Source organism: Arvicola amphibius, chromosome 2 (genome assembly GCF_903992535.2).
Source record: "Arvicola amphibius chromosome 2, mArvAmp1.2, whole genome shotgun sequence".
NCBI lineage: Eukaryota > Metazoa > Chordata > Mammalia > Rodentia > Cricetidae > Arvicola > Arvicola amphibius.
In genome coordinates, this window is record NC_052048.2 from 12,591,178 (window position 1) to 12,616,574 (window position 25,397).

General features: G+C 40.0%; 1 protein-coding gene across 2 annotated transcripts in view; it reads left to right on the top strand.

The window, feature by feature from the left end:
• The window catches only part of Slc15a5 (solute carrier family 15 member 5), a 117,716-nt gene that overhangs the window by 52,313 nt on the left and 40,006 nt on the right, over window positions 1–25,397 (top strand). For both annotated transcript variants that reach the window (XM_038321005.1, XM_038321004.1), the window contains 2 exons: window positions 5,913–6,095; window positions 19,468–19,599. In XM_038321005.1, coding sequence (XP_038176933.1) covers window positions 5,913–6,095; window positions 19,468–19,599 — 315 coding nt within the window. The remainder of the gene's footprint in view (window positions 1–5,912; window positions 6,096–19,467; window positions 19,600–25,397) is intronic.

A 25,397-nucleotide genomic window follows, 5' to 3' on the forward strand; every position in this document is an offset into this window, starting at 1 on the left:
AGGGCAAAGACAGCTGTCTAAGATTCCATGCAGGTATGTAGAACAGTAGCAGGGGCCCAGAACGAAGCTACAGTTGTTATCAAGCCGAAATTAAAATTAAAAAGCAAACATCAAACACTGATTACTAAATACATAACTCACAATAACTCTGGACCAAATCTGTTCCCAGATATGTCTGGGGACAAGGAAACAGAGATATTTTCACAGAATAACATTTTGAGTTATTTGATCATAAGAACCCCAGCTAAGTGAAATTACACAACTCCCTCACAGACTGTTATATTGAATGTGAACCATCAAAACTTGTAAAAATATTCCTGTTGTTACACACATATTTGTATTTTTTCTTTTTCTTTTTCCTTTTGACCCTCAAGAACTGTATTTATTACTGACCATTTACGAAAAACCCAAACCACACACTCTACCTAGTCTAACAAATCAGCAGACACACTTTAAACTTTCTCAGAGAGACTGTAAACCTCTTGACCATCACTTCATGGTCTCCCATCCAAGCGCTAACAACCCTTGCTTGGCCTCTGAGATAAGAAGAAGTCAGATGAGATGGGGTGAGATGGGAGTAGACCAAGTGATGTCAATACTCAAAGTGTGTATAGTCTTTGTCTGAGTTACATAACATGGAAGGCATCTCAGAACTCACTCCTAGAAGTTCAATTCTAAATTAGGTACCTCTCTGTGGTGGGGTTGAACCGGGACCTCACACACTAAGCAAATGTTTTACCACTAAACTATGTCCTTGGGATGCAAATTACATTAAGAAATCCTAAAAAAAAATCAACTTGACACTCATTCCTGCTTTTATGACTTGTCTTCCAGACAAGGAAGGCTTTTCTAAGATGTTAAGCTGTATATTATTGCATCTTGGTAAACAACTTTTCAACCATTGTATATAGTTGATCTGGATAAACTCTTTCAATCCTGAGGAAAAAAGCTCTATTATATCTTATTTTTTTGCCTCTTATTGGAGATAGATTTCTTTCCTCTTACATAATATATCCTAATATGATTCCCTGTCCCACTGCTCCCAGTTCCTCTCCAGCTCCTTTCCCATCTGGATCCACTCCCTTTTTGATTCTCATTAGAAAACAGACGGGCTTCAAAGGGATAATAGAAAACAAAACAAAATATAGTACGATAGGAAAAAACCAAAGCCATCACACCAGAATTGGACAAGGCATACAAAGAGAAGGAAAAGAGCCAAGAAACGGCTCAAGAATCAAATATTCACTCATTCACACACTCAGGAATCCCATGAAAACACTCAACTGGAACATAGTATATGCATAGAGAACCTGTTGCAGACCTGGGCAAGCCCTGTGCCTCCTGCCTCAGTCTCTGTGAGTTTTGATCATATTGATTTAGAGGGCCTTGTTTTCTCGGTATCCCCCATACCCTCTGGTTCATATATTCTTTCTGGTTCCTCTTCCACATGGGTTCCCTGATCTCTGAGGGGAGGGCTTGATTGAGACATCCTGTTTAGGACTGATTATCCCAAGGCCTCTCACTCTCTGAATAATGTCTGGCTGTTGTCTATTTTTAAAAACATGTTCTTCCATTTTCCTCATATTTCATTTCTGAATTCTACTGACAAGATATTGAACTTTCCAAAAACAATTCAGTAAATGTCTCAAATTTTTCTCTTCAAATGTCTATAATCTTAAGATTTTTGTCTGTTTGGTTGGTTGATCAGTTGATTGATTATAATTAGCTGGTGAGTTAGGCAATTGGTTGGTTGGTTAGTTGGCCATTTGTTTGGCTAGTGGGTGGGTGAGTGGGTTTTGCTGGTTGAATTCCTCTTTTTCTTTCTGATTTTTGATCTAATCTTTTGGAAATGTCATTGACTTAATCCTTCAAAGAGTCTACCACAGTTTAACCATTAGCTTTCATATTTGATTTCTCTTTCACGGCAACACATTCCTTTACTGTGGATACCATAACTTCTCCCATATCGCTGAGGGTATTAACTGCAGAGTATCTCTACTTCCTCTTTGCTTCCCTCTTGTATACTGGTAGTTCTTCTCAAACTTCCGGTGACCTCCTCCTGCCCATTTGCCTAGACAAAAACTGAAAAGCATGACTGGATCAAGTCAACTACAGGAATATGGTGCTGTGGGTAGCATGTCTGTACACAGATGAAACTTTCCAAATGTCATTTCATGGTGGAAATCCCCCCTAACAAAGACAAGAGATGAAGAGTAGTAGGGGCATTCCACTATCAAAAGAAAACTTTCTATGCCTTGCTTTCAGGATACCCCCAGTGCTAGTAGTGAGGTTGAATGGGAGGGCTTGCTGTCCAGACCCCTACTTTTCTCTCTTATGCTTCCTCCCCAAGTCCAAGGTCACCTTATGTAAACATGGAGATTTATCTTCAGTCCCTCATCGTAGGAAGAGCAGGAACGGGTGCTCATCTCTCCTTTACATGAGAAATGGAGGTTTGAGAATCCCCCAGCTCATATACAAAATTTCAACTTATTCTCTACCTTCTCTTCATCCTGTCACTACCATCTGAAACTCTTGGATCTCCAAGTTAAAAGTTCCTGCTGGTGCTTAAGAGTCACTGGGGTCTGTTTTGTCCTTTTGGAAACCCTCCCCTGCCCAGTTTGCTGTCCTTTCATAGTCTTATTTTAGACTCCAAATATAATCATCGGGGGCATTGCTTACATGGTTTCCTCAACCCTTTTCCAGTTTTGTTTGACCTTAAACACTTAACTGAGCAGTCCTCCCTTGATTCAAGTAGTCTCCTGAGTTGCAGTACAAGTACTAAATGTCTTCTGAGAAGTTCTATTGATTTTACCCCCTTTGCACCACCAAGTCTGTTAAAAAACTAAATTAATTTTTCTCTGTCTTCTTATGAATCTCATTTATGCTACTGTCTCCACCAAATTCTCAGTCACCTGGACTCATATTAGCATCAATATCTGCCACTTCTTTGCACTTACTTCAGCTACTCTCACTGGGTCCACGTACATGTCCACCTTCCTTTTCTCCCCTGAAGTAGATACCTGACTCACACCGGCCTCTGTACTTAGCTAAGACAGTCATGAAAAATGCCGGTCTTGTTAATGGAAAACTTTACACTATTTAAAACGTTATGCATGCTAGGAAAATGTAGCTATCCCTAAATTTCAACTAGATTCTATCAAACACTAACACAAAATCCGTAGGTAGAACCTAAACATTCCTGGCAATAACTGAAAGTGGAAAGGAAGGGCTTGCCCACCGTGTGGATGGCTGCCTGCTTTTGTCTTCCATGCTTCATCTCTCTGTTTTTTCATTCACTTTTATAATTGCTCTTTATTTTTTCATTTAAACCTTTTAAAATTTTTTGTGTGGTGTGTTACATGCATGTATGTGGTGCATGTACATATGTGTAGTGGTATATACACTGGTGTGGTATGTCATATGCATGTGTGGTACATGTACATGTGTGGTGATGTATATACCAGTGCGGTCTGTTAATATGCATGTGTGCAGTGCATGTATGCATGTGTGGTGGTATGTACATATGGTGTACATACTGCTGCATACTCATGTGGAGGCCATAAGAATGTGTAATCTGGCTTAGTCTATCAACCTTGATCTCATTTATTTCATGTAGAGTTTCATGCATGCATACAATGTGTATTGATCAAATCCACTTTCCGTTTTCCTCCCCTTCAACTCTTCCTCTAGCCTGGATCACAACTTTTCAGCCTCAGCTTCATGTGATTTTTTTGTTCAAATGCAGAGTTCACTTAGTGCTGTTTCTATAGATTGTGGGACAATCTACTGGAGCATGGATTGCTTCTCCGGGGCTGCAGGTCTGAAAAAAACTGACTCTCCCTAAAGTTAAAAATAAAATGGCAACAGATGCTCATGTGATGTGAGGGAAAGGGGCCCAATTATTGCAATTGGTAGGGCACTGTGGAGATAGAAATGAAGAATCCTCAAGAAGTTTGATCTCCCCTATGGCCTAGCAATGTCACTCTTTGTCATATGCCAGAAGGACTCTGTACTCTTCTACAGATACACTTCCTCTGCCATGTCCTTCGTTCCTCAGTACAAAATAGCCAGGAAGCAGAAACTGCCTAGATGTCTTCAACTGACAAATGGATAAAGAAAATGTGATATATTTATATACACACACAGTGTAGTGATGAGGCAAGCAGGTCTACTTTTCATCCTGCCCGGCTCCCACACGGCTAGCTTTACACCCAAAATAACAACACACAAATTGTATTCTTTTAAACACTGCTTGGCCCATTAGCTCTAGACTCTTACTGGCTCTCACATCTTGACTAACCCATATCTAATAATTTGTATGCCACCCCGAGATTGTGGCTTATCGGGAAAGATTCAGCATGTCTGACCTGGCTGCTGGCTCCATGGCATCTGTCTCGGGTCAGAGAATCATGGCGACTGTCTAAAAGAGGAGAGGCATGGTGATTGCCTGAAGCGTCTGCCTCACTCCCAGCATCCTGTTCTGTCTACTCCACCCACCTAAGGGCTGGCCTATCAAATGGGCCAAGGCAGTTTCTTTATTAACCAATAAAATCAACTCAAACAGAAGACCCTCCCACATCAACACAGTGTAATATTCTTCATCTGTAAAGAAAAATGAATTGAGGTAGGATCTCTCCCTGAACTGGAAGCATGTGGTTTTAGTCTAGCCAGCCAGTGAGCTCCCAGGGCCTGACCATCATCTGTTACCTCAAATGCTGGGGGTAAACTCACACATGGCCATGTTCTGTTTTTAAGGGAATCGTGAGGATTTTAAACTTGGGTCCTTTGCCTTCACAGCAAATGCTAAGCCATCTCCCACCCTTTCTTGACCTTTGTTATTTAAGATTTCTAGTCTTCAATTCTCTATTAGCTGCAGAGATCAGAAACACAATATAGAAAAATCATAAAGATGTTAAGATCCTATCTTCAAATCATTTAACAACTAATTTAAATTAAAGAGATGGTTTTGTCTTAATTTTTTCCTAAATTGTGGTTTTAGTCAAATATATCTTTTAAAATTTATCTGTACTTCTGCATTGGGGAGACTGAGGCAGGAATTTCCACAAATTTGATGTTCACCTGGGCTATAGTGTGAGACCTTGTTTTATACAAAACAATGGGTGGGAAATTCCCTTTAACAAAGACTGGTATGTGGAGAGTAAAAGTTAAAACCTATTGTAGTACCTTCTATAATCATCATGACTATTTGTGACCAGGAGTTTTTATGATGCTAACAGGACAGTGTTTTATTGAAATCTCACAACTTTTCTAGAATCTTAGCTTTATTCCCAGGACTTAGAGGTCGAGAGAGTGACAATAAGCTTAAGCAACAAGCACAAGGCCAAGGGCTGTGGGATAATGCACTTTATCCTCTTGTACATGTAAAGATTTGTCAGGAATATTAGTTTAATAAAACACTGACTGGCCAGTAGGAAGTATAACTGGGATGTCTCAACTAAGAGAATTCTGGGAAGTGAAAAGGTGGAGATGCAGTCACCAGTCACAGAGGAAGCAAGATGAGAATGCCCCATTGAGAAAAGGTACTAAGCCTCATGGCTAAACACAGACAAGAATTATGGGTTAATTGAAGTTGTAAGAGTAAGTTAATAAGAATCCTGAGCTAATCGGCCAACCAGTTTATAATTAATATAAATCTCTATGTGTTTCTTTGGGACTGAACCACTGCAGGACTGGGCAGGACAGAAACTTCTGGTTATAGCTCAGTAAGGAGTGAACTGAGAAAAAATGGAATGAACTCAACCCTTTGGAGCTTAAGCCTGGGGTGGCTGTACCCCGAAGGTTGCTGCTCTCTGAGTATCAGAAGAATGTTCCATAAGCATCCCCAAAGGCAAAAGTAATGTTGTGACTTGTTAGCATGTTTCCCATCTCGTTTTGTTTTGTTTTCTCTGCAGTTGCTGGTAACAGTTGTGCAGCCTTGTCTGTGGTCATAGCCGGCTTCCTAGAAATACACAGAAAACTCACCTGGGAACCATCTCCTTCAGGCAAAGGTTTCTCTGTTTCCTCGCTGGCCTGTGGCTCTCTGGTTCCTCAGTATGTTCTGCTTGGAGTATCTGAAGCCTTGGTAAACCCAGCAGGTGAGTAAGGCTGTGAATGAGTGCTTGAATGGAGCATGCCCCATGGCCTGTATTCCCAGCAATGCTTCCACAAACCTGTTTACACCCTCATTTAAAACAGTGTCTTGGTTTTCTTTATTCTGTTACCTGTAACCAACATTAATTATGTGGGAGAACACAAATAAGGTAATCCCACACTAACTCAGAATTGAGTATAATGAGGGGTTCTTTATTTAGGAGGAGCTCATAGATCACACTCATCTGCAGGAATGGGGAATAATAACCAAATCCAGCATCCATGTAAGAGAATAGAGAGAGTGAGCATGTGAGCACACATCTTTTTGGTACCCAAGGCCACACCCAACCCGGTCCAGCCTCTCAAAGGCCATTGGCTGAAGGAGGTTTCCCATCACCTCCCACTTTTGTCTAAATAAGAGAGTTCCAAATCTAATACAAAACTATATACAGTAAGAACAGATATCAAGTATAAAAATTATAATTACAGCCAACATAAACAACATTAAGCAAGAAACATAAGCTAAGTGTTTTAATAATTATTCTATCTTAAGGATTCTTATATTAGAAATGGCTTGGCTCAGTCATGACAGGAAAGTAACTACAATTATCTAGTCTTCAACCCCATTGAACCTGATAAGGGAGATAATATTACTTGAGTATGAAGGAAGTACAAACAAGCGGCTTTCAAAATATGCATTAAATGAAAGAGGAAAGTGGCTACTTGGTCAGTCACCCAACCTTTGCAACATTGGGGCAACCAACTTTGGCTAAGGCCTAGAGTAACTGACAGACCATTTTCAGAGGCAGGAAAAATTTTAAAACCATATTACCCTGTTTTGGCAAGGTTTGCAGACCTTTTTCTTTATATCCTGCTGGTCCAGTCTGGACACCACACATTTTGTCAGTGGTTGAGGCATGGGCAGTTCTTTGCCCAAAGGCCAGTCTTGCCAAGAAGAAAAAATCTCCAAGTGGAGTGTCTTTGGTGCTCAACATTCTCTCACGAATAGATCGGTGCTGCCAGGAGCATTCATGTCTCACGTAAATAGAACCCTGTTATTTAAGTGCCATGATCTTTGAAGTATTTGAAGATTACATATCTATGCAAAATACAATCTCTATGTATCTAAAGAACCTGATTAGTCTAACTATAAGTATGACAAACATGGAAGACTATTGACCTATAATTTTTAATATCTATACAGCTCAATGACTAAGACTCCATATTAGAATATTAAACAATCCTTAAACAACTGTACAGCAAATGAGGGCAAGGACCTCAAAATGTAAACAGCGCATAAGTATCTTGATCAGAGGTAGAAATGTTTAGTGCAATATGATAAATATATCATAAAATTGTATCAATATACAAAATGTCTTAAGAAGAGGTATGAACATACATGCATAAAATATGACAAAATAAGTTTGCATAGGTATGCAAATATTGTAAATAGAAATAGGAGCATATTCAATATAAGAAATATAATTTGAATTTGTATCAATATACAAGAATCTATATCAATGCAAATTGTTTATAAATAATAGCTCACAAATATTTGCTCTATTACTCACTATTAATACTAATAGGTATCATTAATAATACCTATATACCATTCAATTTCCCTTTATTTAAGGGAGATCTTTGAGCTTACAAAATTTTCACCCCAACCTTATACCAGTAATAATCAACCCCTAATTGATGTTCCTAACCCTGAGGACAAACTTTGTTGGTAGAAGGGCTATTGTCTTCTAGAATTACCTTCAGCTGTCATGGGGGTGATGTTTTTTTCTATGGGATCCTGTAAAATTAAAATGATGGCTAAGTTTCAAGATTACTGTCTGCTATAATTGCAAACAGTCTCTGAGTGATCCATCAGATTTTTCTGAAGTTCTTATTTGAAGTACCTTGGACAGCTAATCATTCCACAACTTGTAGGAGAACATGAATAAGATAATCCCACACTAACACAAAATTGAGGATAATAGGGGTTCTTTATTTAAGGGGGGCTCACAGATGACAATCCTTTGCATGAACAGGGAACAGGAACCAAATCCAGCATCCGGGAGAGAGAGGAGAGAGAGAGCAAGTATGTGAGCATGCACCTTTTTGTTGCCCAAGGCCAAGCCCAACCTGGTCCAGCCTTCAAAGACCATTGGCTGAAGCAGGTTCCCCAGCATAATTCTATTAGGATATAAAGGGACTGGCAACCTGATTAGAGCCAAGACCATTTGGTCAGACAGAAATAAATCTGGAAGATAATGAACTGCAGTACACTAAGTTAAAACCCATTCTCTAGCCTCAGAATTCCTCCCTCTAACACAAAGGCACTCACATTCACACTCCCAAAATTGGAACATGGACTTTGAGAGCACATAAACATGCAAATGAGATGAAAATTTGATGCAATTTACCTAATAACTTGATGTCTTCAAATTAAATTACCCTAGATTAAGTGTAATCACCAGTATTTCATAAGACATATTCAAATTATGTTTATTAAATATCAGAAGTTTCTAGATTATCTCAATTGCTTATATTGATTAGGCTAGCCACTTTATACTTTATCACAAGAATCTGAGAACTTCCTGCGATGTTGTCAGTGTGTTTGTGTGTATACACACTTATCAGAATAACCTAGCAAGCCTATGTTTGGTTTTGATCTCCTCACAGTTCCCTGGAATGTTATAGCTACATGCAACTCAATCCACATTACACTTCACTGGGAGTATTTTACATGATTAACAAAAGAAAATAGATTGCTTACTAATTTCCATGTATGAGTATTTTGCCCATGTGTATTGTGCATGCATTGCCTTTGGGGCCAGAAGAGTATCTGATTCACTAGAACTGGAGCTGCAAGTGACTGTAAGCCATCCTGTGGGTGCGGGAATCTAACCTAGGACTTCTAGAAAAACAACCAGAGCTCTTAACCATTGAGCCAACTCTCTGATCTCTTTAACTGTATTCACATATCCAACATCTCCTGTTTTCCACCACCTTTGCGTAAATGAAAACTCTAATCATTTCACTTGTATCTAAAACTTTCAATGAGTCTATTACAGTCTGAGTTATTTCAAACTTTTTATGTACATATGTAATAACTTTATGCTCACACACAATGTGCACATAGACAAAACCAGAGCAATTAATTTAAATAAATGAAATAAATGAAATAAATGAATGAAATTTGTCTAATCATAGTCTCAAACATATTCACATTTCTTCTTATTCTGTTAAAACATTTAATTCACATGTTCCATTTGAATCAGCTATTAGAGTCTGTTATGGAAAGGTCATTGCAGCAAAGAATAATAATTGTGAACAAATGCTGCCATATTGGCGTTTGTTATCAGCCCAATATTATTTGTAGGAAGGTCTTGAAAATAGGTAAAATCCTCTGGGATTCCTGTAAAAGAATGAGTACGGGTAAAAATGTTCTAGCCTGCTCAGCAAAGTGATTCAATATTTAGAAGCCAATGAGATCATTAAAACTATGAATTATTAAAAATTATGAATTGTGTAATGTAATCCCTAATCTAACCATTGAGAATACCTATCAGGAAACCGAGTTTAACTGTTTACTATGGGTAGGGTTAGTGCATCAGAGACCACAGACTTCTGTCTCATGATCAGTCTTCTACCTGCTACATGAGGGACTCATTTAATCTCTAAGCTTCAACTTTCTTATTTTAAAAAATGGAAAGAGCCGGGCGGTGGTGGCACACACCTTTAATCCCAGAACTCGGGAGGCAGAGGCAGGCAGATCTCTGTGAGTTCGAGACCAGCCTGGTCTAAAAGAGCTAGTTCCAGGACAGGCTCTAAAAAACTACAGAGAAACACTGTCTCAAAAAAACCAAAAAACAAACAAATAAAAAACTGGAAAGAATAATCGCTATTCCTTATATGACAGCATTAGGATGAATGGGAACAGGACACTATTCTTCAAAAACCAACTTGTATAAAGCGTGAATGGGTCTGTTGATCTGTAAAATCGAGTAATGCCAGTCAGGCAGGGCAGCATGGCCATTCAAGTTTCTATTCTTAAACCTGGACTGGCCTGAGTGTAGCACAAATTCTAATTGTTCTTAATAACAAAGTCCCGGAGACAGATATTAGTGGGTGAAAGTTGAGAGATTGGAGAAGCAGAGCAGTCAGTCACTAAAGACACTTTGCCTCTACCGAATCCTCAGACCAAATGGGCAATCCTACCCTCAGACTGTCTCCTCCGACTGCAACTGTCTCCACCAAAACTCAGACTGCAATGAGCTCCCTTTTCCTCCCACCTCTCTCTGCCCAGCAATATCACTCCTGTCTCCACCTCCCTACTGCCGGGATTAAAGGTGTGGGATTCCAAGGGCTGGGATCACCTTTGTGTGAGCTCTGCTTCTCTTTGGACAGATTCAAGCTCGTGTAGGCTGGGGTGACCTTGAACTCACAGAGATCCCTCTGCCTCTTTCTCACAATTCCTGGGATTAGAGGTGTGTGCCACCACTCCCTGACCTCTAGTGGCTTACCTCTGCACTCTGTTCTTCCGGCAAGCTTTCTTTGTTAAAACACAAAGAAAACATCACTGCATCTGAGTTCAGACGCTGTTCTGCTACTGACTACCTGGCAATGCTGGGCTTCTCTCATCATCTAGAGGAGTTAGCCCAAAAACCTAGGGAAGTATTTTATGCAAAGCAAAACACTGAGTGTTTTGTACATAGACAACGCTTTGCGATCAGCAACATCACGTGAGCTTGTTTTCCTCGCCGCTGTTTGTGTGAAATTAGTAGTGCCATCCTCAGGACTCAGCACAGCTCCTTGAGTCACAAACAAATTAAACACCTAACGATGTGAGCAAAACTGCCTTTGTCCCACGAACCACCCAGGATCCTCTCTATTCTTCCATGTTGCCTACAACCCAATACCAAGAATTAGAATGTTCAGAAATATGACTTAGCTCTGGCCACACCTGTTTCATCCAGACCTCTGAACTTATACCTCCTCCTGCTCCTGCCACATTAGTCCATTCTCTCTCTCCCTTTTAAATTATTTTATTCTATTTTATGCGTAAGATTGTCCACCTTCATGTACGTCTGGGCATCATATTGTGTGCCCGGTGTCTCCAGAAGCCTTCTGATCCATCTGCTCCATCTCTCCAGTGCCAAGTCCATGCTCCTGAGAGCAGCCATGGTAACCTTTCCTAAACATCCATCCCATCATCAAAGGTGTACCATGAGGATAAGATCTTGGACTTATAAACTGTTGTTAGCTAACACGTAGGTACTGGAAATCTACCCAGGTCTGAAATCTGAAAGAGAAGCTAGTGTCCTTAACCACTGATCCATCCCTCCAGTGGGTAGTCTTTCCTAAACATCCATCCCATCATTGAAGGTGTACCATTTCCCAATAGACGTAGAGGTAAACAGTCTCGCTCCCCTTGCCATGGTTTGGCATCTGTGTGGTGTTCCCACGGAATCTTATAGTATCCTGACTCTCACCATTCACACAAGTCTCTATGTTTCTAGGTCAGCCAGTGTGATCCCGTTCCTGAGGCCTGTACATGGACTTTGGGTGTGTGATGCCTTTTCCTGTTTTGAAATGACGGCTTCTTCCCATTGAGTTTTCTCAAAAGTCACCTGCTCATAGAAATTATTCTTGTCATTCTTATTTGTGATTTCCCATCCTGTGTCTATAATAACCTCCCTCACACATACACACTTCTTTTTAAAATAACACAAAAATCTTGAATTGCCTTCTATACTGTCTGGCTCTTGGCAAAAGAGTATATGTTTCATCAGGCCAGACCTTTGTTCCCTGTGGTTTGTCCTTATAGTCCCCTGAGTTCAGCCTCCCAGAAAGGAGTGTATGCAAAGTATGCTATAAACAAATGTATTTTTAATTCAGTTAATAAACAAATGAGGGAAATCAATGATTTTTATGTCCTATGCTAATGATAGTGGACAAAGAGGCATAGTAGCTAACTCTAAAGATCTCCAGGTTGGTCTTCTGCCCTACAATGACCTGTGGCACACTGGAGACGTGCTAGCAGTCCTAGTGGGGAAAAGAAAGCTTTCAAACCAGCCTTAATTGTAGCAGTATCTTCTCCAGCTGTTCATAGGCCTGGAAGTTTTAGATTTAACCACCAATACAAAACAAAAGAAAACATCAAGACATTATCTGTCAAAACTATGTTATTGGAGATCTTAAAACTTGTTAGTCACTGAGGAGTAGAGACGAAGTAGGAAAGATAGGAACTGAGAGAGGTGCACAGAGGCGATTAGAGCGCAGAGACACCACTACGTCAGGCCAAAGCCACTTTTACAAAGTAGGCAATAATAGAGAGATTTTGTGGTTTGGTCTCTATTCTAGTTGTTCGACTCTGACACTGGGGTTCAAACTAAGCTGGTGACAATACATAATGGAGGGTATGGCCATGCTCTGGTACAACTTTATGAACATGGGTGCTGGCCAGGTCGCTTTCCCACCACGGCTGTCCTATCCCTGGATGGGTCCATGATATAGTGACTACAGGTGTAAATGGACTGAAAATCAAGGTGGCACGGGACACATCAGAAGCAAAGATTGTCCAGAGAAACAAAGATTTGGATGAATAGAAGGATGGGTTATACGGTACTAAAGGTGCTGAGACCTCACACAAGGGACAATGTTGGCAGAGAGGGTGAGAAGAATTTGTCCATTTTGAGAAGAGTGAGCATGATTGGCAGGTGACAGCACACAAGAGAAGTACTGGATAACGTGGTGTCATGAGATTCCCAGCTCAAGTCTTAAGGGATAAGGACAGAATGCTGCTCTGCAGGTCCAGTGGGGTAAGCTCCATTTCCGGGATTGTGCTCCTTTATGTGCTCTAAATTGCTTCTTGTCAAACATAATAAACACATTTTCAACTGTTCAAGAATAACTGGAGTGAAAAACAAAGAATCCCAGCAATGAATTCCCCATCACAGGTGCCTTAGGAAGGTGGTTATGTCTCCATATGCTACAGACTCCGCACACACTGCGGGTGCCATCCTCACAAACCATTGCCTGCTGCTCTCTGGAGGCACGTTTTAGTGCTCGTTGGCAAGAAGACCGGTTCTCATAGACACTTTGAATTTTTTTTTGCTGAGTCTCCATAGTGTAGTGGTTATTTTAGAGTAGTGACTGACTTGTTGATAATATCTGCACCATAATGGGCTACAAGAATCATCTTGGAGCCTGGAAGCAGAAACTGATGATCACTAAAGTTGAACAAGATCAGAACATGCAATTAGGCCCCCGAGATTTGGAGATCTGAAGGCTTGAAAAGCGAAGTCCTATAAAAGGGAACTGGAGGCTTTGGAAAAATGGCTAAAATGACACCAAAGGAAGATTAACCAGCAGGCAGATAGCTGGCAGAGTGTATTCATGAATTATGCACTGCACCAGAAGTTCTAGCAAGAGAAAAGCATGGGATTAATAATTAAGTAGTAGAGTAATCATGGTCTCGTGCACTGTGCTTCTTCCCAGGGAAAGGAATCAGGCCACTTAGTCTTCCTGCCCATTATTGGTCTCCCCGTATTTATAGTGAGCAGGATTCATGAACCAAATCCATCGTAATCAGAATCAGTTCTTCCCAAATCATGTGAACTTTCCTGAAAGTACTAGAAAGCTTGACCTCACGGACCTGTTGATGATTTCTAATATACGAAGAGCTGTAGAGCCTGGCCACCAGCATTAGATGCTTTTCTTTGCAGTGTGCTATTTGCTGCCATCATTGTCCTCACCCCAGTCAGGGTTTATTCAATTGGCCTGTGTAGCGCCATGCACTCCTCTGCCAGCCCTTCCAGGGCCAGAGAAGGAAGGGATACATCTACCCATCTCCAGACGAACTCTCAGCAACTTTCCTGGAGAATAGACTAGAATGTTCCTAAGTAAAGACAAGTAAACCGGAAATGCTGTGCAATTACAGGGAAAATTAGTAATATGCATTTGAATTGTGTATTGATAATTTCATTTAAAGGGCTTAACATTTAAAGTTCATTTAAAGTAAGTACATTTAGAGTTTTTATGGCTGTAGACAGACACCATGACCATGGCAAGTGTTATAAAGAAAAATATTTAATTGAGATGGTACCTTACAGTTTCAGAGGCTTAGTGCATTATCATTATGGTGGGAAGCATGGAGGCTGGGAGTATAGCAGTGTACAGACAGACATGGTACTGGAGAATTCTACATATTGATCCAAAGGCAACAGGAAGTAAACTGAGACATTGGGCATGGCTTAAGCATATATGAGACCTCAGAGCCTGCCTCCACCATGACACACTTCCTGCAAAAAGGCCATACCCACTCCAACAAAGCCATACCTCCTAATAGTACCACTCCCTTCGGGGGCCATTTTCTTTCAAACCACCACAGTCCTAGACAAGAGTTGGCTCTGCAAATGAACAAGCTTGTTATTGAACCTGAGGACCTGAGTCTAATCTTTCGGAGTTATGAGTAGAAGGAAAGGACTGACCCCAGAAAGTTGCCCTCTGACTTCCACACAAATGCTATGACCCTGTGCCCATACATGCATATTAATGATAATAACATAGTTGAGGGATGCTGTGGGCTGAGACAGAGTTTTTCTAGAGGAAATACAAGTAAGCCAGGTCTGACCAATTCCCAAGAGACAAAAGAGGCAATAAAAAACATGCCTCTATTCTTATAGACAACAAAATGTTCAGTGCTTTAACCCTTTTCTATTATCTCTTCTTTTTAAAACTGAGTCTTAATATCAATTTACGATCTCATTTGTTGCTGTTTATAGTAAAATAGTCCCACACTAGCTCAGAATGGAGTATAGTAAAGCTTTATTTATTATTTAGGGGTAGACTCACAGGAAAGGCAGTGATCAGCAGTCCTCTGCATGGTCGGGAAACTGGGACCAAATCCAACATCCAATAGGGGCCACACATGCTTTTACATCTGCATATATAGTACATGTGACCATGCCCAAAGTGGGCCAGTATCTTAAAGGTTATTGGATAAAGGAGTTCCCACTGTACTCCCCCTTTTGTCTAAATAAAAGAGTTGTAAGCCTAATACAAAACTGTATGCAATAAGAACAATTATCAAGTATAAAAATTAGAATTACAACCAGCATGAACAACATCAAGCAAGAAACAAACGCTAAATGTTTCAATATCATCCTATCCCAAGGTGTCAAACTCTTGTTTTAGAAATGTTTGGCTAAGTCATAAGAGAAATGTAACTATGACTAGCTAATCTTCAAATCCATCAAAGACCTGAGAAGGGAAATAATACTATTTGAGGAAACAGGAAATGGAATCAAGCAACTTCCAAAATGTCCAAGAAATGACAAGAGACAACCAGCTACCTGGTCCATCTCCCAAAGTCTCATTTGCAATGTTGGGGCATCCAACTTTGGCTAAGGCCTAGAGTAACTGACAGACCATTTTCAGAGGCAGGAAATTTTTAAAACCATATTACCCGGCCTTGGCAAAGTTTGGCAGTCTTTTTGCTTAACCTGTTTATCCAGTCTGGACACCATGCATTTTGTCTATGGTCAAGGCAGGGGCAATTCTTTGCCCAAAGGCCAGTTTTACCAAGAAGAAAACAAGCTCCAAGTGGAGTGTCTTTGGTGCCCAACATTCTCTTGGGAATAGATCAGTACTGTCAGGAGCAATTGTGTCTCACTTTAACAAAATTCTGATTTATTTAAATGTCATATTCTACAGTTCTTTGAAGTGGTTGAAGATTACCTGTCTATGTGGAATACAATCTCTATGTATCTAAATAACCTGATTAGTCTACCTATAAGTATGACAAACATGGATGACTATTGACCTATAATTCTTAATACATATATAGCTTGAATACTAAAGCTTCATATTAAAATATTAATAATTTTTAAACAACTGTACAACAAATGAGGACAATGACCTCAAAACATAAACAATGTATAAATATGTTGATCAGAGTTAGAAATGTATAGTGCAATATGATAAATATATCCTAAAATTGCATTAGTATACAAAATATCTTAATCAGAGGTAGAAACATACATGCATACACTATGACAAAATAAATTTTCATAGGTACAAAAATATTGTAAACAAAACTAGGAGCATATTCAATATAACAAATATAATTTGAATTTGTCTTAATATACAAGAATCTACACCAATGTAAATTATCTATAAATAATAGCTCACATGTTTAAACAAAATGGAGAGGTGAAGTGGCAGCTTTTTCAGCCAATAGCCTTTAAGACACTGGTCCATTTTGGGTATGGTCATATGTACTATATATGCAGATGTAAAATCATGTGTGGCCCCTTTTGGCTTCTGGATTCGATCCCAGTTCCCCGCCTATGCAGGGGACTGCTGATTACCACCTTTTCTGTGAGTCTACCCCTAAATAATAAATAAAGCTTTACTATACTCCATTCTGAGCTAGTGTGGGACTATTGTATTATAAGCAGCAACACTCACATTAGAAATTTTTCCATGATGTTTTTTATTGTTTTTATTGAGCTACATATTTTTCTCTTCTCCTCTTTCTTCTCTCCACTTCTCTTCTACCCTCTCCCATGATTTCCACACTTCCAGTTTACTCAGGAGTTCTTGTCTTTTAAATGCCTTTGTTGTTGTTGTTGTTGTTGTTGTTGTTGTTGTTGTTGTTGTTGTTATTGTTTGGTTTTTTCAAGACAGGGTTTTTCTGTAACTTTGGAGCCTGTCCTGGAACTAGCTCTTGTAGACCAGGCTGGCCTTGAAATCCCAGAGATCTGCCTGCCTTCGCCTCTTGAGTGCTGGGATTAAAGGCATGTATCAGCACTATAACATAAGGGGGCCTGGTTGTTGGGGTTTCTGTCCCGCCTGGTACCCGACAACTATTTAGCCCCAGAGAAAATCACACAGAGATCTTTATAAGTTATAAAGCTGATTGGCCCATTAGGTCAGGCTACTTATTAGCTCTTGTAGCTTATATTAACCCATTATTCTGATCTATGTTAGCCATGTGGCTCAGTACCTTTTTCAGTTGGCAGGTCACATCCTGCTGCTTCGGTGGTCTGGGCAGGAGAGGGAAGAATCAACTTCTTCCTTCCCAGAATTCTCCTGTTCTCATTGTATCATTTCTACTTCCTGTCTGGTTTTCACGCCTATATTTCCTGCCTAGCCAATCAGCATTTATTTAAAACATGATTGACAGAATACAGACAATTCTCCCACACACCACCACCTGGCTAGAAAAATTTTTAAAGCCCCAAAGGAAAAGAAGAAAATTAGAAACCATGTAACCATAGAGGAATGTTGCCTGCTGTAGTCTGAATTCTAATTGATTTTAGTAATCAGAACCCCAATCAGATATAGAGGTAAATGCTGAAAGATCAGAGAAGCAGAGAAGTCAGCAGTTCTTACTTAGTTCTTACCTCTACTGAATCCTCAGACTGAATGGGTGATCCTATCTCTAGGAATCCTCAGACAGAATCCTCAGACAGAATGCTCAGACTGAATGCCATGAGCTCCTACCTCCTCCAACCTTATATTCCTCTTTCTGTCCAGCCAAATCCCTTCCTGTCTCTATCTCCCTAGTGCTAGAATTAAACATGTACTCTCAAGTACTAGGATTAAATGCGTGAGCCACCACTGCCTGACTCTGAATCTCTTTTAGTCTGGATTGATTTTATGTAGCCCAGGGTGGCCTTGAACTCACAGAAATCCATCCGCTTCTGTCTTCCAAGCACTGGGATTAAAGGTGTGTACCACACTGCCTGGTCTCTATGGCTAACTATTGGCTAGCTCCGCACTCTGATCTTCAAGAAAACTTTATTTGTTGAAGCACAAACATAATCTCACCACACTTCTCATTCCCTGCCTGATTTAGGCTTGCCAGCTTCCTTACACAGCCCAGAACTACCTGGTTAAGGATAGCTCCCCCCTCTACAGTGTGCAGAGTCCTCCTATATCAATTAATAATCAAATATTTCCCATCTGCCATCCTGGTGTTGACAATTTTTCAGTGGAGCCTCTTTCTCTAAGATGACTTTAGCCTGTGCAAAGTTGACAATTGGGCTAACCAGGACATGGTCAATGTATACAAAGGATTTTGTGCAGTGCCTTGCACGGAGAGGATAAATACTGTTTAAAATAGCTAACCTTAATACAAAAACTCACAGCTGATCAAGGTACCCAGGACAACACCAATCAGTTGTCTGCTCAGTCACAAATGAAACATCTATATCACACTCTTCCTGAGTATCAGAGATCACTGCTGAAGAAGAGGCGCAAAGATCATAAGAGCCACAAGCTGGGGAGGACCAGAGGGAAAGCATCTTCTAGACATGACAGGATCACGACACTCATGATCTCACAGCAGCTGTGGGTGCCTGCAAAAGATGAAGCCAGTCAACTTTACATCACTGAGCAGGAAGGAATTCATAAGTCTATGTCCCCACACCTAACTGAGAATGACTTCTAGGGAATGGAGTCTCAGTCTTATTTAAAGGTGTGGTTCCTGGTAGGTCAACAATGCTCCAAGAGATGGCTTCACCTGAAGAAGATGTAGGTCGCACAACTGGAGTGCATGAGTTACTAAGCAAGAACAACAACAAAAAAAAAGATAGGATGCTGCAGGGGTGGGTAAATAATTGGGGTAGATCTGGAAGGAGTTAAGGGGGGAAGTTGAGCATGAATATGATCAAAACACATTATATGAAATTCTCACAGAATTAATAAAAAGAATAAAAAGAAAAAATAAATAAAAGAACCTAGACTTATTTAATACATGTAAGGCAGCAATAAACACAGCATGTTATAGGTAGTACATCAGATATAACCATCCCTCTCTGTCTGTGAGTAATGATAATATTCCCATTTCAAAAAGGAAGATGTTGAGACTTAGATTAATAAACTCACATGTGGTCACTTAGATTAATAAACTCACATGAGGGCTAATAAACAGTTGTCGTGAGGTTTTAGATCATTCTTGTTTAACTCCTGAATCCCTGCACAAATTTTCTGTGATAAATTCAAGTTTTCCATAGGCCATGGAATCTCAAGCAGAGACCTCATGACAGAAATGATATCCAGAACAGCTCACACCTTGATACAAATGCATCAGAAATATTTAATATTGGGTGAAATTTGGTGAAGACATTACAGCACTCACCTACCAGGCGATCAGATCCTCCTGGCAGTTGTATGAGGCTGTATGCTGTCATGTTTTATTCCTTGAAGTTAACCGTAAATTGCATCCTAACCTGCCTGGGTGCTAACCTTAACAAAGTTCCACCCATACATTTTGCTCATAGGTAAATTTGATGCATGGTAGGCATTCATTAGGACATAGCGTATATAAGTGATTTAGGTGAAGTCCTAAATGCTGGCCTCTTCTTGTTCTCCCAGTCTCCATGGCAATACACAGATTTATTCCAAGCACCTTCAGAGGAACTTCCATGGATTTTTTGATGCTGTCTCATGGATTTGCCTGTTTCACAGGGGCACTACTGGTGGAGTTGGTTTATCTCATCTCAGAAGGTAAGAATTCACTCATCTCATGCTTATATACATTGAACTGATGACTAGGGAGCTGGGAGACAAAACCATAAGAGAGGGTCTTTGCGAGCATAGCCTTTTTTTTAATTGATCCACTTTTGCAATTAAGATAGAATTAAGATAGGAGGTAGACTCTTGCTGTATTCATTAATTTCTGGGAATTGTTTTTCTTTTGATAGGAGGAGGTAATTACAGAATGTCACTTCCCATGAGACAGCATAGAGTGTCTTTTAAAGGAGCATTTTAAAGTAAACTGGTCATTGTATTCATGTTAGGTCTTATGATGAGGCTGTGTTCAATAATGGCTGGTAGCTATCCAAGACAATGCTGAAAAGAGCACCTGCACACATGTAGGATTGTAGGCTACCCCATGGCCTACTTTGCTCTCAATTGGTCCCAAATGTTGCCTGCACAATTGAGGAGAAATCCTAAGGTGGCTAACAAATGATCTGGAAAATTTTCCCAGGGAAAATTTTGGACAGAGAAACAAGAAATATGAAAAATTGAGATGCAAATGTTAAGAATCTAATCTTAAGTTGGTTTGTGAGTGGAAAAGACAGACAGCATGGATATCATGATTAATGGCCAGGGGACATGCTTTTGACTATATTTTTAAATCAACCCATCTTACAATATTATTTTTGAATGTCACTGTACCTAAAATTTTATCTTAATTGGCTGTTGCTTACTTTAAGGAAAATACTACAGACTTACTCTTCTCTACTTTCAAATATATTTATGGTTGTACACTTAAAGTAATATAAAAGGGAGGGATGATTTATATTCTCTTACACAGATCCAGTCAAGTTGCTCAGACTATGAAGAAAATAATCACTCAGCGACAAATTCAACACAAAGTTCAAAAATTATTTATCAAGAACCTACTGTGTTCTATGTATGGGGTATTGGGGTGCCAGAAGCAGTAAAATAAACACTTCCCAAGCCCCTAGAAGATTCCCAGTGATTCAGGGAAGCACTCACATCAAGAATAGTTAATATAACAAGTTTGGCAAAATCTGTCTATTTTAATTGACTGGGTGATAAGGACAAACCTTGCCTGTAAGTATCTGAGGAAGTTCAGCAATAGCATATGTGAGGCACTCACCCAGTCTCTCAAGACCCACATCACACAGAATAGCATGCAATCCTGTTGTGATTCTCAGAGAACTCAAATCCAAAATCACAGCATCAGCTCCAGAAGTTACAGTGTTTGAACTCTGATGGCTAGTTTTGTTGTGATAAAGAATTCAAGATTTTATAAGTGACCTGAAGAAATCTCACGTAAACTTGCATCTAAGCACTTCCCATGTTAAATATGTTTTCTTATTTCATGTTGCTTAATGAAATAATTCTGAAAGTTGACTTTAAAAAATTTATACAATGCTGGTAAGATGGCCCAGTGGGTGAAGGGGCTTTCTGCCAACCCTGGCAATCTGAGTGCCATCCCTGAAACACATTTGGTAGAAGGCAAAAATGGAACAGAGTACACAGAATAAATAAATATACATATAAATGTAAAAAGAGAGTTTCTACAATCAAATCTCATCTGATGTACACTAAAACTTCAAAGTCAAATATTATTACTAGCTTAGGTCTTTACAAATTAAAGCTGACTTTACTGCCTTAAGCATCTTGCCACAGTGAGATCGACCTTCCTGAATTCTCCCCCAAATTCCTGTGTGTTGTTCACCAGTCACAACTTTGTAGATCCCAGCTATTACTGAACCAAAGTTCATTTAGTCACTACTACTCAAAGGGAGCTCGGGAAACATCGAGAGGGGGTGGAGCACAGAAGGGCAATGAGGAAAACTGTCTCCACAGGCCAGCAAAACTGAGCCTAATGGAGTAGCATCCCCAAAGACTGCCTTAACCGAGTTCTGAATTCACAGGAGCTGATACAGCCACACTATTGTTGCCTTTTGCTAGAAGAAGCTTGTCTCAGCCTCCTGTGTGCTAGGATTACAGGCATGCACCACCACACCCAATGTAGGCAGTGCTAAAAATTGAACCCAGGGCTTTCTGTCCACCAGACAAACCCTCTGCCAATGACTCTATCCTCTGCCCAATGCTTTACGTTTTCTTTTGTATATATTTTGCATGTGTAAGTTTATGTATGGAGAAACGATTGTGTAACATAGAATACATGTTATAGTAGGAGGAACACCCGCAGGAATCAGTTCTCTCCCTATCATATGGATTCTTAAAACCAAACTTGAGTCTTGGGGTTAGTGGCAAGTGCCTTTACCCACTATGCCTTTACCCACTATAAGGCCCCAGCTCCGGTCTTTTTGATTAATGTTATATTATAAAAGAAGACAAATTCAAATGTACCGTCAGAAGAAGCACAAAGTACAAGCCTGTGATGGCCCCATCGCTGAGAATGGAACCTTTAAAAGGATGCAGTACCTGCTCAGCCCATTAGTGTATCATAGAATGAAGAATTCTCCCAGTGCCAAAACTCACTCTACCTCGTCGTCATCATTCTTCCTGAGACTCTGTTAGGCAGGCAAGGTTGACTGAATCATTGAATGTTGAATACAGTCTCCCTCCTCCTTCTCTTCCCTCAAATTTGGACATCTATAACTTGGCTCAGAGCCTGTGATTCACACTTTTGGTTAGTCAGTAGTTCCATTCTGAGTCATTCCGTTCACACAAACTGCAACACCTGCTCCTACCAAGAGTCATCTATTAGCATAAATTATTATGTAGGATATGAGTTGCGCACTATGAAAACCAAAGGCTTTCCACTCTCTCAAGAAATTTATAAACAAAAATACCTCCCAGCTCCCAGAAACCAGATCTGTCAAAATCTTTAACATGATTATTCCTGCAAACATTTCTTTTTTTTGTATTAATTTAAAAAAACTTCCGAATAGATATTGTATATTACACATTTTCTCTGATGCCTGCTACCCCTACACTGCCTTTTCTTATTCCTCCCTCTTCCCTTTCATGTGTCCACAGGGAATTTGCTTACTATGACAATCTTCTGCTGCAAACATCTCCCTGTGAATGACATAATTCCATTCTCCTTATGGCTGACAAGCATCCCATTGTGTACATATACCACATTTTCTTTATTCATTCCCCTGCTGTGCACCTAGCTTGTTTACATAACTTGGCTATTGTGAGCCTGCAATTAACATCGGTGTGCAAGTGTCTCTGTGGTGTGTTGATTTGGAGTCCTTTAGGTAAATACTCAGGAGTGATATAGCTAGGTCACACGGTGGATCTATTTTTAGTTTTTGGGAAACCTCCATACTAGTTTCCATTGAGAGTGGACTCACTTATCTTCCCACTAGCAGTTTACAGGATTCCTTGTTTCCCATTGTGGTAGTTTGCGTAAGAATGGCCCCATAGGCTTATATATTTGAATAATTAGTCAACAGGCAATGGCACTATTTGAGAAGGATTTGGAGGTGTGGCCCTGTTGGAGGAAGGTGTCGCTGGGGGTGGGCTTTGAGGTTTCAAAATCCCACACCAGGCCAGCGTCTCTCTCTCAGCCTTTAGATTAGAATGGATCTCTTAGCTAATCTACTGCTCCGTCACCATGTGTGCCATCATGCTTCCTACCATGACGATACTAAATATAGTGGTTTGAATAGGAATGGCCCCATAGACTCACGTATTTGAGTGCTTGGCCTATAGGGAATGGCACTATTAGGAGATATGGCCTTGTTAGGTAGGTATGGCCTCGTTGGAGGAAGTGTGTCACTATGGAGGCAGGCTTTGAGGTCTCATATATGTTCAAACTGTTCTCAATGTGGCTTCTGCTGTCTGTGGATCAAAATGTAGAGCTCTCAGTTCCTTCTCCAGCACCATGTTTGCTGTAAGGCACCAGATTATTATACAGATTATTAGATATGGGTTAGTCAAGATGTGAGTAAGAGGCTGGAAGTAATGGGCCAGGCAGTATTTAAAAGAATACAATTTGTGAGTTGTGATTTCGGGGCATAAGCTAGTCAGGAGGCCGAAAGCAGGGCGGCAGGAAGCCGGCCCACAGCTCCACACTACAGAATGGCGCCCACGTGGATAACTGAATCCACAGAAAGCTTGAGAAAGCTTGGGAAAGAATAGAGTAAAGCATGTTTTCTTGGTAGCAGCAATTTCTCGGGTCTGAATGTGTGTTTTTCGGTTTTCTGCCGTAGCAGGGAAAAAGCTGTGCTGTTTTAAAATGCCAGATATCTGGGCCATCCTGCCAGGGCAAACTCTGACTCTTTCAAGCAGGCGGTCCTGACTATGGAGCTTTTGATTGTTGTTTAACATTGTTGCAGCTTGCTTGCTGGCAGGGACCTTGAACCGCCACAGAGTTGTGGTACCTCTGCCATGAGGCTGGAAAACTAGGGAATGGGCTGGATCCAGCTGCCAGAATTACGGCTTTAGTTCTACTGATATTGGTGGGTAAATTAAAGACTCATGTGGTCACAAAAGAGAGATATACAGTAAAAGAAAGATTCAGTGTCGAAGAAAATGTCAAAAATGGTTTACAATGTGTTGAAAATATATGTAGGCTAAAGGTTAAAGTTCTTAAAAGTAAAAAAAAAGAAAAAGAGAGAAAGAGTAATTTGGGTGTGATGGTACACACCTTTAATCCCAACACTTGGGAGGCAGAGGTAGATTGACCTCTGTGACTTCAAGGTGTGGCAGGACACACCTTTAATCCCAATGCTTGGGAGGCAGATACAGAAAGATCTCTGTGAGTTCAAGGTGTGGTAGCATACACCTTTAATCCCAGCACGTGGGAAGCAGGGGCAAGTAGACCTCAGAGTTCAAGGACAGCCTGGTCTGCAGAGTTATTCCAGGACAAAGATATACAAAGAACTTATCAAAAAATAAAGTAAAAATAAACGAAATAGAGGTTAAAATAAAGCCGTACAAAGATGGAAAATATACGGAGAATCTTGATACTGTATACTATTATACTCTCTTTGAATTGTTTGAATGCTGAGGAAGAAGCAATAACTGCTAAAAGATATTTGTTTACAAATGCTGCTGAACTAATCCAAGATAGATATTTTGAAAATACCTTGACTTCAGAATTTAGATCTAAGGATATGATGCTTTGGAAAGGAGTTTCTTTTGTTTTTACAGAAAATGAGACCGTGTGGATTGCTTCTATCCCAATATGGTATGATAGACCACGGCCTCCTGAAAGGTTGCTGTGAACACCTTCAGAAAATTACTTCACCCAACTGATGCCTGAGATGAACCTGGCACACAGGTTACACCATGAAAGACCTAATTAACAGCGTCCCCATTCAGCAGGAAGCAGTTTGGAGAGAAATAACTGCGCCCATTTTCCCAAATATTGTTTATAAATGTTCTTTTACATTTAAAGGGGGATATAATATGGAGATGAGTAATTTGCATTGATATGGATTTGGCTTTAGTGATTTAAATTTAAGGTCAATTTTGTTATATGTATATGTATTTCTGATACTGATTAATGTATTGTGATTGTGTAGTTCATTTAAAAATGTAATGTATATAGGTTGTTAATGGATAGTTATCAATATTAGTAAAACTTGTAGTTATGTTAGTTAGATTTTCTAGCTATATAGAGATTTATTTAAGTTACATAGGCATTCTTCATATCTTTCAAAGACTACAGAATATCGCATTTTAGATGTTTTAATAACTTAAGGCTTTTCATGACAATGAGACACATCAGCTCCTGGCAGCACCAATCTACTTCAAGAGGAAGATGGGCATCGAAGAGGATCCTTATGGAGTTTGATAGCCACTTGGGCAAGAAACTGCTCTTGCCTGGACTGTTGGCA